Raw genomic sequence first — 16,223 nt, 5'->3', positions numbered from 1 at the left:
GTTGATATCTCCAGCAAAGCATCAAAATGTAATCATCATACATACAACATGGGTTTTCTTACTCAGTATTATAATTAGTAGGGTATGTATATTTTTTATATAATGTTTGGGAAGAGATAATAAACTATGAAAAATCTCTGAAAGAAACCGCATTAGGATCAGGGGTAAATCGGGGCCAAAACAAGAGCTTATTGTAGAGTTTGTCTCCAGGACATGTTGTTGCACGTATTTGACGGTGGCCTATCAGCTTATAGAACCTGTTGATCTTTCCCTTGCTGACACCTTGCATGATAAGTTCTTTTGCAGCAGTCATCTGAACTTGAGGAGGATCAATTTCTGGGAAAAAATAGGCATATTTTTATTTTTAAACCTTTCAGTGAAATCACAAAGTTTGGTTTGAAAGACAATAGTATCAAACACATTTATTGGCTGAAAGTTATCAAATACCTATATGCCTTAACAGTCTAAGAAACATAAATTAACCACGACTTTTATTGGCTGGATATATTTGAGGAGGAAAATATAATTCAATATTAAATCCAAATTTTATATTACCACAAGTACTGTAATTATATGTGAAGGAAACAGGATATTTCTGGACCTTTGGCGTCTTTCAGTGATACAAGAAAATCAGTATCACTGTTACCAAACTGTGTATCACAGTTACTGATTTTCTTGTATCTCTGAACAGTGGCAAATGTCTGGAAAAATCCTGTTTCCTTCACAATCCTTCCATCATCATAAACACACTTCAAACAAAGAAGTGTATCATATGTGATTGTATTCTATACGTGATGATTAGTCTTATGCTGGATATCCAGATCAGTGGCATAACTCTGCCAGCTCATCATCTCTCCCAATATGAAAAGAAACCCTCCTATATGGCTATGAAGTTGTACATCCTTCTGCTAAAACAATGAACATGCCTCACCAAGAGAAGAGTGAAGACTGCTCTTACTGCATTGCAGGTCAACAATTCGTTTGACACACTCAACGAATTCATTGAAAGAAGTCTTAGAACTTGGCAAACTTAAATATTTTTATTTAACCTATATTATTTTATCTGATACCCTGATGCATTAGAAAATAAAGAATATTTGTAGGAAGTAAAGAATTATACAAGGACGTGGCTTTGGAGGTTAGGGGATGAATCTGACTGATGAACACACCAGGCCAGGGGTTATGGAATAAATGTGATTAAATCTAAATTCAAATAATAAAGATAGACAAAAATCAAAGTAAAACATTTAACCGCTGTGTTTCAAACAAGTTGGATTGTTGTCTTGTGCATATTAAAATGTGTTTTGTGGTTTGGAGAGTTCTATGACCCTCAACACCCCCTTTGTTAAGTCACTGATCAAAAATGGCTAAATTCTGCTTATTTTGTCACCTGTGTAATTGTTGGAGACATAGTTTGGGTACGATTGAACTTGCTATTGAAAGTTGAATCTATCCATGTTAAAGACGGAAATAAAGTTTAAAATTATCTCATTTAAAATCATTAGTCAAACTGTAAGACATCAAGGCATCTAGCTCCTCCTACAGATATGAAGTAAACATTGTCATCTACAGTAATGGATTAAAGAACTCTGTGAAATATTTCAAGTAAATAAAAGGGAATATTGAGTCCCTAATTGTGTAGAAATAGGTACAACAATCCAAACAAGGGTTGGTCGATCATGTAAGCCAGGTATGGTATGGTTGTATGGTGTTTCTAACTATAATAGCCAGTGTCCACTTTTCCAGTGTTATTATATTGATTAAAAACTGTAATAATAAAAACTGTATTCAGACTTCTAAATAAAGAAAGGAGATTTAAAACACACGGCTATAGCATATTCTTTTACTTGTCTTCAATTAGTTGGTGAAAGATTATTAGCACATACACAACTTTGAGGTCGGCAGCCAGGCAATTTGAAGAGAGGCAGCAAAGAGTTTTTTTATAAAAAAAGTGACCAATTTCGACTTTATATATTAGGACTACTAAATCATGCCTCCTTGCCTGTTTAAATCTCTGTTCCAAGGAGTTGTGAGAGGAAGATTCTGGAGGCTGTTTTGTTTAAAGGAAAATCTTTAATTAAGTAATCAAGAAATTAGTGAGAAGTTTTAATAGTAGCTGTATACTGAAATATTGGTAACCATTTTAAGCTTAACATTAAGAATTTTGGGTGTATTGAGTTACCTTTCCTGCTTGCTTGATACTTACGGTGATAATCTCCGATCAAGCAGATGCCGACACTCTTATGATTGTACAGTACTGCGTGAGCCCCCACAATGCCCCAGCCTCGACCCTCGAACACCTCTCCAGTTGGAGCCACTAGGAAGTTGTAACCGATGTCTGCCCAGTTCTTCTCGTGCATGTGGTAGTGTTGGATGTTGCGTACTATCTGACTGCAGGGACGGCCGGAGCAGTTGTTGTTACCTCCGCTGTGGTGGATGATGACAAATGGCACCTCACCATTTATGTAAGTTCGGGGCTCTGTAGGTTCTGCAGCTCCCCACTCACTGCGGGCCTTTACGACAACATCTGTTGGCAATGGTTTCATCATTCACAGTTCATATCAGGAACACAAATAAATATATTATTACTCAGAGTACAAATCATTACAGTATTGTCATCAGAATTACAAGAATTGATGGTCGGATGAATAATTTTCAGCTTGATCATTGCTAAAATTTCAATATATTTTATCTTAATGATTAAGAGATAACGTAACTTGAATAGTTCATGATATTTCTTATCTAAAGACTTAATGTACTTTTACAATCACTTCCTGAGGAGTATAAATAGTAGAGATAGCTAACCAAATTTTTAATTTGTATTTACTGTAAAGTATATAAATATATAATACAATACATTAGCAAATTAACTGAGAAAAAGTTTTCAACACAGTGTGGTAATAAGATTACCCCAAATAATTTTATCACAGCAGATAATTTATTTTTTAGAACATAATTATTTTGGAAGATTGTAGTGAAAAATTAAAATTAAGGATGGTTTATTTTACAGGGTGAAGTTAGGGTTAAGAAGCACTATCACATAACCTGGTGACCAACAGCTTAAAGATGACTGAACCACCACCAACGGCAGAGCAGGCGGGGTGCTTGCAAGGACAAGATCGCTCAGCATTATTCACCCATCCAAGCAGCAGCCATGCACGACATTACTTGATTCCGTTATCTTGCCATAACTGCTACACTGTACTATATTAACATTAATTGATTTTTGTTGGAAAGAAAATTTAAATATTTCTTTTTTAAAACTTGATTATCAAAATTGATTACAACTTACCTAACATATAAAGTCAACCTATTTCAAAAATCCCTCATTCACAATTTCTGAAAATTTGTTTATTGCCCCATTGCTTTTTGTGTACTACATAAAGTAGCTGGTATTTCATAAGGGGAAAAAAACACTATCTTTTTCTAAAACCGTGTAATTTGTAAATAACAAAATGGGAGCTGCAACAAAACTGTCTAAACCTCCCTATTTACTGAACTTACCAATTCCATTTGCTCAGTAATTGTTCCAAAACTCTTCAACTCCAAGATTCATTTACTCGTAAAAAGATTGTGTGATATTTCTTTGGTAACTGTATTTTTTTGCTCTTATGTTTGTGTTTTTATTTTGTTCACAATGTTCAACTGTGCATCTTGTAAAATGTTTGGTTTGTGGTTTGTCTAAAACTCTAGTCTGGAAGCATTAATAATGTTACTTCAAGCTAGAATGAAAATGTTTTAATATATGAAAATGCCATATACAACCAAACAGTGAATCTAACTTGGATTCCTGGAGGGCAGACATTTACCATTCATATGTTGAAGTTGAATGTGTTTGTTCACTTCTGATTTATAGTATAAAATGGATGATTCGGAGACAGCTGAGATAAGAGCTGGTAATGTCAATCTAATACAATATCAGAAACTGCTCCAAAAGGAGAAAAGAAACTTGAATACCTAAAAGAAAACCAAATACTAAAAGAAGAAGTAAACAACTTTACTTATTAAAAGTAACAACACATATATTTCTACATATAAAAGAAAGACAAGCTTATGCAGATCTGCTGTTGCAGTGTTGGCAAAGCAAGTGTCCAGCTTCTTATTTATTTGCTATTTTGTCGAAAACTCTGTTTTATAAGGCCATTTAACCAAATTGTGATTCTTGAGACATTCTGTCCAAGGATACCCTTTTTTTTCAATCTGCTGTTCTTAGGAAAGAGCAGCAGGGTCTAAACACTGGTTTAACCAGTTTTTGATTGATGATAAGACTCTAACCTCGTAAGGGTCTGGAATGGCTCTCAGAAGAAAAAGAGTTCCCCAGTTACTGTTGCCATATCATTGGATTTCCCTATAGCTCTTGGAATTTTCCAAAAAATGTAATTCCTTTTAAATTTTGTTTATAAAAATGCATTATGTAGTGGAAATGTTGTGTTGAAATCATATTTTAGAACGATACAAATTTATGTTTGCAACTTTATTATTACCTCATGTTATGATTTCCAAAGCGAAACATACACACACACACACACGCACATATATAAAATATGCAGAAAGGAGTAAAATCTAAAATGTATTATATATATATATATATATATATATATATATATATATATATATATATATATATAATTTCAATAAACATTGAATCACAAAAAGTAATTGCTCTGCCGGGAGTCGAACCCGGATCTCTCACTTGCCGGGTGAATGTGCTACCATTACACAACAGAGCGCTTACTTTTTCCGATTCAATTATTTTGTATTTGGCCGTATCTGTCACATATGTGTTTAAATAAGCAAACTAACATATGGTCGGCAGACCAAATATCTGTCAAACGACTTTTATTTACATTAAAGTGTATAAATGGCAAGAGCCTTTTATATATATATATATATATATATATATATATATATATATATATATATATACAGGGTGATTCATGAAGTTCTCCCCCCACTTCTACAGCACATTGTACTAGTAAAAATAATGAAAAAATGTTATATAAACATACGTCCGAAAACTCTTCGTTAGCGAGTTACAGCTAGCGAAAGATTTCGCCTGAATTCCTGGGTAAAGAGTAAAATAAAGCCATACTGAACTTTTGGAAAGGTTAATTAAGTAAGAAATATCGTGGATTCTTATGTATTTTTACCTGATAAAGCTAATAAAATAGGTTTCAGAACTGTACCTGTAGTAGTTTTTGAGGGATTCAGGGTTAAATGCAAAAAATTGGGGCACGAAACAATGTTTTTTTAAGTTTGATGTACAATAACTTTGTTAAATTGGTAATAAATACATAAAATCAACAAACATTAATTGTATAGAATTTAGTTCTAAGAAAATTGATATAATCAAAGTCTAAAATAAAACAGAAATAAGTACCAAAAAATCGATTTTATTCAGTATAATACATTACTAGCTGTAAAGAAATGCCGTACGGTATTTAGTTAAAATAAAACAAAAACAAAATGTTTGTTCCTTAATGATGAGATAAATTGAGAAAACAAGATTAAATGTTAAATAAATTTGTTTGTAAATAAAAATATCATGTTTTATTACGTTGTATTTTTTTTTTTAATAAACATTTACATCATATGTCCAAAAATAAATGAAGCAAACATTTTCCCATTATTGTTTACTAATCATCGAAATGCAGTTTTTTGTTTTATTAATTTCTAAGTTGGTAACGCACGAATAACAGCTGATCAACAATGGTATTCTGTACTGTTACATTAGAACTATGTATTAGTGGTGTTTTGCAAGCTACAGCAGGAGATCGGGTTCTGTTAATCGTGTTATTAAATGCAAATTTTCTGTGAGTTATAATTCGATTGTTTATTCAGCGAAAAAATGCCTTACTTATTTACATCAGAGGAATACGCTGATATGGTTTTTATTTTGGGTTACTGTAATGGTAATGCTAGAGCTGCTGTAGAAGAATATGAACTACGTTACCCTAATAGGAGGATTCCAGATACCAAAACAATTTCAGGAACTTTTTACTCTTCGGGAAACAGGATCAATACCAAGTACTAGAACCAATTATGAACGAGCTGTCCAACTTGATGATGATATTGTTATTAATGCTGTTCATCGCAGTCCAGGTGTAAGTACACGACGTATTTCTAGGCGGATAGGAGTTTCGCAGTCAACGGTGTGGAGGTCACTTAATCGAAACAAATTTTATCCGTTTCATAAACAAAAGGTTCAACATCTACAGCTAGGGGATGGTCCGCTTCGCTTGGAGTTTTGCAACTTTTTGAATATTAATAATCAACTCTACAAGCGTATTTTGTTTACGGATGAGGCACAATTCACTCGGGATGGTGTCAATAACTTGCACAATGAACACTCAAGGGCAGAAGAAAATCCACATGAAGTAGTGGAACAGAACTTTCAACACCGATTTAGCGTCAATGTCTGGTGTGGCCTTTTGCACAATCGGCTGATTGGACCTTTCATATTACCTGGACGCCTAAATGCTGAGTTCTATTTGCATTTACTTCAAGAAGAGTTGCCGCAGCTGTTAGAGAATGTTCCTTTACATCTCAGACAAAATTTGTACTTCCAGCATGACGGAGCACCTCCCCACTTTTCACGTGCCGTTTCTGCTTACTTAAATCATCAATTTCCTGGACACTGGATTGGTCGTGGAGGGCCTCACCCTTGGCCACCAAGATCACCAGATCTATCTCCATTGGATTATTGCATCTGGGGATGGATGAAAGACATTGTATACAAGACAAAAGTGAATTCTCGTGATGAATTAATTGCCCGTATTATGGATTCGGCTGTGCAGATACAGGGAAGCCCTGAAAAATGAAGAAACGCAACAAAAGCAATATACAAATGTGCTGCAAAATGTATTGATAATGATGGCCTCATTTTCGAACATCTATTATAAAAAGGTGCGTACGGTTGGCCCAACCTGATTAATTTTGCTTAAAACTAGTAATGTATTATACTGAATAAAATCGATTTTTTGGTACTTATTTCTGTTTTATTTTAGACTTTGATTATATCAATTTTCTCTGAATTACATTATCTACAACTAATGTTTGTTGATTTTATGTATTTATTACCAATTTAACAAAGTTATTGTACATCAAACTTAAAAAAACATTGTTTCGTGCCCCAATTTTTTGCATTTAACCCTGAATCCCTCAAAAACTACTACAGGTACAGATCTGAAACCTATTTTATTAGCTTTATCAGGTAAAAATACATAAGAATCCACGATATTTCTTACTTAATTAACCTTTCCAAAAGTTCAGTATGGCTTTATTTTACTCTTTACCCAGGAATTCAGGCGAAATCTTTCGCTAGCTGTAACTCGCTAACGAAGCGTTTTCGGACGTATGTTTATATAACATTTTTTCATTATTTTTACTAGTACAATGTGCTGTAGAAGTGGGGGGAGAACTTCATGAATCACCCTGTATATATATATATATATATATATATATATATATATATATATATATATATATATATATATATAAGTAGATATGAATATGGGGTTCCTAGACCACTTTTGGGACAGACAGAAAATCAAGGGAAAATACTGTTTAAAGGACAATAAACGAATCTGTAAAATCAAACAGTATGGCGGTTCTGGACCACTTTTGGGACAGCCCAAAAATCAATACAAATACTGTTCAATACACCATAAATATGTAAAAACAATTCACAATACAATTTACTTAAATAAACTATGGTAAACTGTATTCAAGCAATTTTTCATGACAGTATGACAACATAAATTGTGGAATTTATAATACTCGAATGTTGAATTTAGAATATGTTGGCATTACCGTTGAGCGAGAAATGTTGGTAGCACTGCGCGGCACACAGGAGAACTTAGTTAAAAGATTTTTCTATAATAAATAGAACAATCTGAAAACATTTGACCAGAAATTGTGCTGATTTGTGTCAAGTTGTCACAAAAATCACCACTTCTCAAAATTTTAGTTTACAAATTTTTGCTCTTTAAATATGGAGCGGAAAAAGATAGAGTGCCCATACTGCAAAAAAGATGTTTTTGAACATCATTACACCAGGCATTATAATTCAAAGAATCATCTGAAAAATAAAGATATTTATGAAAAAGAATTAAATTATTTGAGGAATTGGGCTAAAGAGAATCAAATCGATGGTCACGAAAAGATGTACAATATAGAAAAATTGCGTGAATTAAAGAAAAGCTTTAAGGAAGATAAAAAAGATCTCAATCTATTTAATGATGAAAAAATTCAATCAATCGCTGAGAAATTGTCCATTGAAACAAACGATAAAACTAAGTCTGAAATGATCTGTAATGTATGCGGGTCGACACTGTACTCTCTATGGGTCGGGAAGAATAATTAAACTACACATTTAGAGTAACATTGCTCTAGGACCGCTCGTAAAGGAACGGACGGGACGCGGAGGTTACATGACGGTGTCTGGTGGTGGACTCCGGGTGGACTGCTGGCTGGCCAGCTTGGACCGTTGGTTGTAGGGTAGTGGCGTGATGTGACGTCACAGGAGAGCAGCCTATGAGCATTCTTTATTCTTTTAGACCACATCGTATGTTACATCGCCTGACAATACATACTGCCAACATCACTGGTGCAGACATTAAATATCACTATGGATACCTACCAACTTAGTACTTCTCACACTAAATACACTACAATCCTCCCCCTTAAATACATAAGTCCCCTACAATTTTAGAAATTTATCAATTACAATTTGTTTTACAATTCTCCAATTTTAAATCAATTACAATGAATAAGAAAATTGACATTATACTCTTTTATTTTTGTAAGTATAGCTTATAGAGAACAAAATACAAACTCAATATAATCATTTAACACAAATCACAAACACTTCCATCAAAACCAATAAATCAGAATATAGCAATTAATAACACATTGAATGAACACAATTAACAAATCGATAATAATAATGCTTAAACAATATTAATTATATACAAGTCACAATTGGGTTGTATTTACAAGTCCATTTTGACTAAAGGTTTACGATCCCTTAGTGGGTATCGTCTAACAGGTGTCATTTGTTTGGGTGAAACGCTGGAACTGTTATTGTTTACATTTGTACGTGGGCTGGGGCTTTGCCCCTGAGCGTTTCTGTTATTGTTATGGTTTTGCGGAGAGGGGGGCAAGGTCGTTGCTAAAAGTACTGGCGACCTTGCGCTCGCTCTGTCCCGCGACTGTATATCGATCGTTTCCTGCGTGTGCTCTGTTGCCACGCTTGCGTCTGGGAGTCTAGGCATTGTTGTCAACTCAGACATTTCCGGACTACACTGTAAACCTACCAACTGGTCGATATGTCGTTTCCACCTCATGCCCGTATTCAGTTCAACTAAATACGTGACTGGTCCTAATCGTGAAACTACCACACCTGGTATCCACTTATTTCTACCTCTGTAATCTCTGGCTATGATTGGTTGTCCAATAGCTAACTGTCTAGTTTTACTACCCCTATAGTACAATCGTTGTTTTTCTTGATTATCTGACATTATTGCTTTAACATTTGGGCGAATTAAATCTAACCTAGACTTTAGCGATCTGCCCAACATTAATTGAGCTGGCGATAGATTGGTAGTAGAATGCACTGTATTTCTATACGTGAACAGGAAGTTACTCAAAGCTAATTCTAAATCCTTGGAATTATGAAGAGCTGTTTTCAATTTATTTTTAATAGTTCTGACTGACCGTTCTGCCAAACCATTGGTTTCTGGGTGGTATGGTGGTGAAAACGTGTGTTTGATACCATTTGACATCAAAAATTCTTTAAACTCTTGACTGGTAAAAGGTGGTCCGTTGTCGGACACTATGTGGTCTACAATACCATACCTACTAAATAATTCCCTTAATTTCACAATCGTGTGAACAGCTGCCGTTGAAGCAACGGGCAACACCTCTGGCCACTTAGAGTACGCATCTTTTACCACCAAAAATAACTTGGACTGAAAAGGTCCAAAAAAATCAATATGAATTCGAGACCAAACTCGTTCCGGAACATTCCAATGATGCAGGAAAGCCTTGGGCGGTTTTGCTCGTTCCTCCAAACAGGCTGCACAGCTGTTAGCTAGTTGTTCTATGTCCCGGTCGATATTAGGCCACCATACATATGCACGGGCTAATGCCTTCATGCGAACAATACCTATGTGTGAAGTATGCAATTCGTTCAGAATGTTTATTCTGAACCTTTTAGGTATTACCACCCTGTACCCCCACATTAGGATTCCTTGCTCCAAGGTTAATTCCGACTGTCTAATTTCAAATGGCTTTAGATCTGGTTCAGTTACAATAGGCCAACCTAATTCTACATAGGATATTACCTTTTTGATTTCACTATCTACCATTGATTCTCTTTTTATGTCTACATAGCTTAATGGTATGTCATTTTCAGCTAAACACTGCAAATAGGTACCTATGACATTAATATTAAGGTCATCATCCGAGATTTCATCTTTAATCTCACTATTTACAGGTAATCTAGATAAACCATCGGCATTGCCATGGTTTTGGGACTTAACATACACAATCTCATATTGGAAACCACTTAAAAACAAAGCGTATCGTTGTAACCTACTGGCTGCGAAAGCAGGTAACCCTTTCTTTGGTCCAAAAATAGCCACTAAAGGCTTATGATCAGTCTTTAACAAAAACTGTGTACCATATAAATATTGACTAAATTTCTTAACACCAAATACAATGCTTAATGCTTCCTTATCTATTTGTGAATAGTTTTTCTCAGCGCTATTTAACACTCTACTTGCGAATGATATAGGTCTTTCTGTACCGTCGTATTGAATCTGACTCAAAACTGATGCAATGCCATATGGACTAGCATCACTGGCTACCACTAGTGGTAATGCAGGATCATAATGCGCTAAAACTTCAGCAGAGATTAACTTTTGCTTAATCTCTTGTAGTGCCTTCTTACATGCTAAATTAAATACAAAATCGGTATCCTTTCTTAACAACTGATACATTGGGGTTAAAATAGTGGATATCCTAGGAATGAAACGTGAATAGTAATTAACAAGACCAAGGAAGGCTTTAAGCTGTGTCACATTTTGAGGTTCAGGTGCCTTGACAATTGCTTCAACCTTACTAGGTGCGGTATGCCACCCTTGTTTACTGATAACAAAACCTAAATATTCTAAACTGTCACAGAAAAATTTACATTTGTTCTTGCTCACTGTGAACCCATTGTCTTCAAGTCTTTGACACACTAGTCTAAGTCTATGCATGTGTTCCTCATTGTTTTTACCTGTTACTAGAATGTCATCTAAAAATACAGTTACCCCCGGGATACCTTGTAATGTTCGTTCTATTATTCTCTGGAATATTCCCGGTGCTGAACTGATACCAAAACATAGGCGATTGTAAGCATACAATCCTTTGTGTGTGCTAATTGTACAATACGTTTGACTATCTACATCTAGTTTAAGCTGCTGATAAGCTGAAGATAAATCTATTTTAGAGAATTTTTCTCCGTTTTGTAGGCTGGCAAATATTTCTTCAATTTTCGGTAACGGGTGTCGGTCTACCTCCAAGAAAGGATTTACAGTTATTTTATAATCCCCACAAATTCTTATTTTCCCATTAGCCTTAATAATTGGTACAATGGGAGTCCCCCATTCACTGGTATCTACTGGTGAAATAACGTTCTCTTGTTCTAGTCTAGTCAGCTCGGCTTCTACTTTTTCTTTAAGTGTAAAAGGTAACGTCCTAGGTTTAAAGTATTTTGGTACTACATTTTCTTTTAACTTTAATTTAACTGGTGCACCCTTGAAACATCCCAACTTATCCGTAAATACATTTGGAAACTCATTGTACAGTAATTCTACTTGTTTGTTGTTGTTGACAACAGACGGATTGACAGATGTTTGTTTGTTTACCTCTACAGGTGTGTTGTGGCTTCCACTGACAGGCGTGCATGCGTCTGCCGCGCTGCCGCCTGCAGTTGGCACAACCCCCACCATGCTCGTGCGATCAGCTGACTGTACATTGTTTACATTACTAGGCACTCTAACTGTTAAATCTAATGCTTGCATCCAATCACGCCCTAACAAGGGATTAGCCCCATTAGCTACGATGTATAAAGCTAATTGTTTCTCTTTACCTCTATGTTGTACATTGACCATAACCTTACCTAAAGGCCTGATCTTTTCATGTGTATATGAACTTAATACTAAGCTAGTTGGATACATGTTTATATTTCCTAACTTAGTCTTACAATCTTTTTCTGACATAACTGAAACACAAGCTCCACTATCGACTTCAAATACAATTTCCTTACTTTCCACTAATAACTGTACCGTTATTGGCTCAATTTTATTAATCTTAGTTTCTATTTCTTTAACCGTAAATAGATTGGAAATGTCATACACATCGTCATTGTCTTTATGTTTCCAGTGATTATCTGAACCGGACTCTGCTGATTCTTTACTTTCCTCTACATAGTGCTGCCTACCTTTATAAACATATTGCTTTTTATTGCTGTAAAACTGTTTCCCTTTAGCTGAAGGCTCCTTAGACCTATTTGTAAAAACATTTGGTTTGTTCTCATTAGGTTTGTTAACATAATTTTTCGATCTACAAACTCTTTCAAGGTGTCCCTTCTTTTTACAATGATTACACGTGTACTCACGAAACCGACATTGCGATGCTGTGTGTGATCCTCGCTTGCCGCAACAATAGCAGGTGATGTCTCCCAGCGCCTTCCCGCCGTCCGATGACCGTCTCGCTGCGATGCTCGCCGCCTGTGTCCTTTTCGGTATCGACCCGCTGCTCTGCATCCGGTGAATACGTCCTCCTGCAGTTGTCATCTGGGCCGCCCCCTTCTCAGCAAATTCCATTGCAGTAGCTAGTTGCACGGCTTTTTCATAAGTGAGGTTCTCCTCCCCGAGAAGTCTTTTCTGTATCTGTTGGTCTCGCAGACCCGCGACTAATCTGTCCCTTAAGTAGTCTGGCAATTTATCACCAAATTCACAATACTTAGATAACTGTTTTAAATGCACAATATAATCGCTAACCGTTTCATGATCCAATTGATTCCGCCTACTAAATTTAAATCTTTCCGTGATAAAAGAAGGCTTGGGATGCAGATGATTCGCTATAGTGTCCACAATTTCCTTGTACGACTTGTCAGACGGTTTGTCTGGTGTAATTAAGTCTTTCAGTAACGTATAGGTCCTTACACCCATAACTGTCAACAAAGTGCTTAGTTTCTTTGAATTATCGATATCATTACAATCAATAAAAAACTCAAATCTCTCTATATAAGACTGCCACGATTCTTCCGCACTATCAAAATAACCCATAGACCCGATAGTTGCCATTTTGTTTTCTTGTACACTCTGTAATAACTGTTTAAAATGTCCCCGGTAAAAATAATCGTCTAACGGCATTAATTGCAACGATTAAAATCAGCTTGTGCGCTGCTTACACCAAGAATAGTTTATATCGATCGGCGTACCTTACTACTCCCGACCGTTGGAATGTCCGGAATGTCCTTGCACATTCGCGGTTATTTGCACGTGTTCATTACGATAGTTGCCCTTCCGCACTATATCACTGTAATTCACTGTTTCAATGTCCCGAATGTCCCTGCACATTCGTTGTTATTTGCACGTGTTCATTACGCTTGTTGCCCTTCCGCACTAAATCACTGTAATTCACTGTTGCAGTTGTTTTCCTCGTCGCCACTGTAAGCGACGTTCCACTGTTGCAGTTGTTTTCCTCGTCGCCACTGTAATGTATGCGGGTCGACACTGTACTCTCTATGGGTCGGGAAGAATAATTAAACTACACATTTAGAGTAACATTGCTCTAGGACCGCTCGTAAAGGAACGGACGGGACGCGGAGGTTACATGACGGTGTCTGGTGGTGGACTCCGGGTGGACTGCTGGCTGGCCAGCTTGGACCGTTGGTTGTAGGGTAGTGGCGTGATGTGACGTCACAGGAGAGCAGCCTATGAGCATTCTTTATTCTTTTAGACCACATCGTATGTTACATCGCCTGACAATACATACTGCCAACATCACTGGTGCAGACATTAAATATCACTATGGATACCTACCAACTTAGTACTTCTCACACTAAATACACTACATGATCGAAGAAATTGACAAAACTCTTAATGAGAAACCTGAAAATATCATAGATGTAGAAGTTTTATCCTCAATACACGGTCTTTTCAAGCAATACATTTTAACAAACTTGAACGACAATTCCATGTCAATTTACAAATATCTATCAATTATGAGGCCAGAAATTAAAAGTTTAATAGAAAAATTTCAAGAGAATGTTAAAAATATGAAGGGTTATCTCTCGTTGGAATGTGAATATGAAAGAACTTTAGTGAACGGTGAAACACAAACGTGTCCAATGTACTTTACTATAAAAGCAGATGAAATCTTCGATGTAAATGATTTTATCACCAAACAATTTAATAAATTAACACATCGTGAACAAACAAATCATCCAAATAAGGGTTCTGGATGGACATTTAAAAGCTGCAAACAACTAGTTTTGAGCCTTAATAAACACGAAATGATGAACGCAGGATCATATATCGATTTGCCAAAGAAAATCAAAGATAAGAAAGCTTGTATAAATATCAAAAATAAAGATGATTATTGCTTTATTTATTCTATCCGATGCGCTATTGAAAAACCAGAAACTCATGTAGACAGAGCAAAACAATATGAAAAATTTGTAAATGACGAGATATTTTCAGGTTTCGAGTATCCAATGTCCTTAAAAGATATACAATTATTTGAAAAACGAAGTCACAATTCCAAGTATAAATATCCAAAAATGTCTATAAATATCTACAGTTATGATGAGAAACTCAATATTGTTCCGTTACAAATTTCTGAAAAATATGATGCAGAGTTAGAAATCGATTTATTGTATGTTAAACAAGAAGACAAATCTCATTATGTTTTGATAACCGATTTAAATAAACTCGTGAGTTCTCAGTTATCCAAGCATAAGGAAAGAAAATTTCTTTGTAGAAGATGTTTAAGCCATTTCTACAAATCTGGAGATTTAACAGATCATTTAGAAATTTGCAAACAACATGAAGTATGTAAGCCAATTATGCCGTTTCCAGGTCAAACAACAACATTTACTAATTATCAAAAGAAATTTTCTCATCCTTACGTTATTTATATGGATTTTGAAAGCATATTAGAGAAGATTCCCACATGCAAAAACAATCCACAAAGATCGACTACAACCAAGGTTCAGAAGCATATTCCTTATGGTTTTACTCTATATTTAGTTTCGAATGTGACCAATCGTATGTACAAGCCGATATGTTATCGAGCAAAAAATGAAGAAGAGTTGCCGAACGTTCCTGCAAAATTGTTTGAAGAACTCAATAAATTATCGAAGTACATAGCTAAAAAATATAATTCAAAGAACATGAAGCCCATGAAATTGACTGACGAAGAAGAAATTTCGTATCAAAATTCAAATCTTTGCCACATTTGTGAAGAAATATCGTATCAAGACACTGAAAAAACTTTAGGGTTTTTACCAGATAATTGGAGTTCTGCTTATGATGCATTCAAAAAATGCAGAGATCACTGTCATTTGACTGGAAAATTTCGAGGTGCAGCTCATAGAATTTGTAATCTGAATTTGAAATTTCCTCAGAATATTCCCGTTTTCTGTCACAATATGTCTAATTACGATACGCATTTGTACATAAAAGAATTGGCAAAACAATACGGTAATGTTGATTTGATTGCAAACACCGATGAACGATATATAAATTACTCTGTAAATTCTGGATACGGGTATGAATTTGATGGTGACAAACCTAGAAAGTTCATAAAATTCTCTTTCGTAGACACGTTTAGATTCATGGCGTCATCTATCGAAAAATTAGCGAAAAATTTAAAGAAAGAAGACTTCAAACATACAAATCATTTTATACAGGATGGAAGAATATTGAATGAAATTATAGAAAGACAGCCAAATGACGAAGAAGAAATCTTTAAAATTCTATCTGGAAAAGGCATATTTCCTTACGAATTTATCGATAGTATTGAAAAACTTGATTACACAGAACAGCTGAAAATTCAAGATTTCTATTCACTTTTGACAGACGAGAGCATATCTGAGAAAGATTATCAACACTACTTGAGCGTTTGGAACAAATTAAAAGAGAAAAATCTTGGAAATTACTCTG

General features: G+C 35.3%; 1 protein-coding gene across 1 annotated transcript in view; it reads right to left on the bottom strand.

The window, feature by feature from the left end:
* LOC124358645 (peptidoglycan-recognition protein SB1-like) overlaps window positions 1–16,223 on the bottom strand; it is a 34,664-nt gene continuing 18,441 nt past the window's right edge. The window contains exons 2-3 of the mRNA XM_046810945.1: window positions 2,207–2,527; window positions 1–336 (exon numbers count right to left, since the gene is read on the bottom strand). Of these exons, the coding sequence (XP_046666901.1) occupies window positions 125–336; window positions 2,207–2,527 (533 nt within the window). The 3' untranslated portion in view covers window positions 1–124. The remainder of the gene's footprint in view (window positions 337–2,206; window positions 2,528–16,223) is intronic.

Source organism: Homalodisca vitripennis, chromosome 3, assembly GCF_021130785.1.
Source record: "Homalodisca vitripennis isolate AUS2020 chromosome 3, UT_GWSS_2.1, whole genome shotgun sequence".
Classification (NCBI taxonomy): domain Eukaryota; kingdom Metazoa; phylum Arthropoda; class Insecta; order Hemiptera; family Cicadellidae; genus Homalodisca; species Homalodisca vitripennis.
Note: the sequence above shows the minus strand (reverse complement) of the source record. Positions and strands in the feature narration are given on the sequence as shown.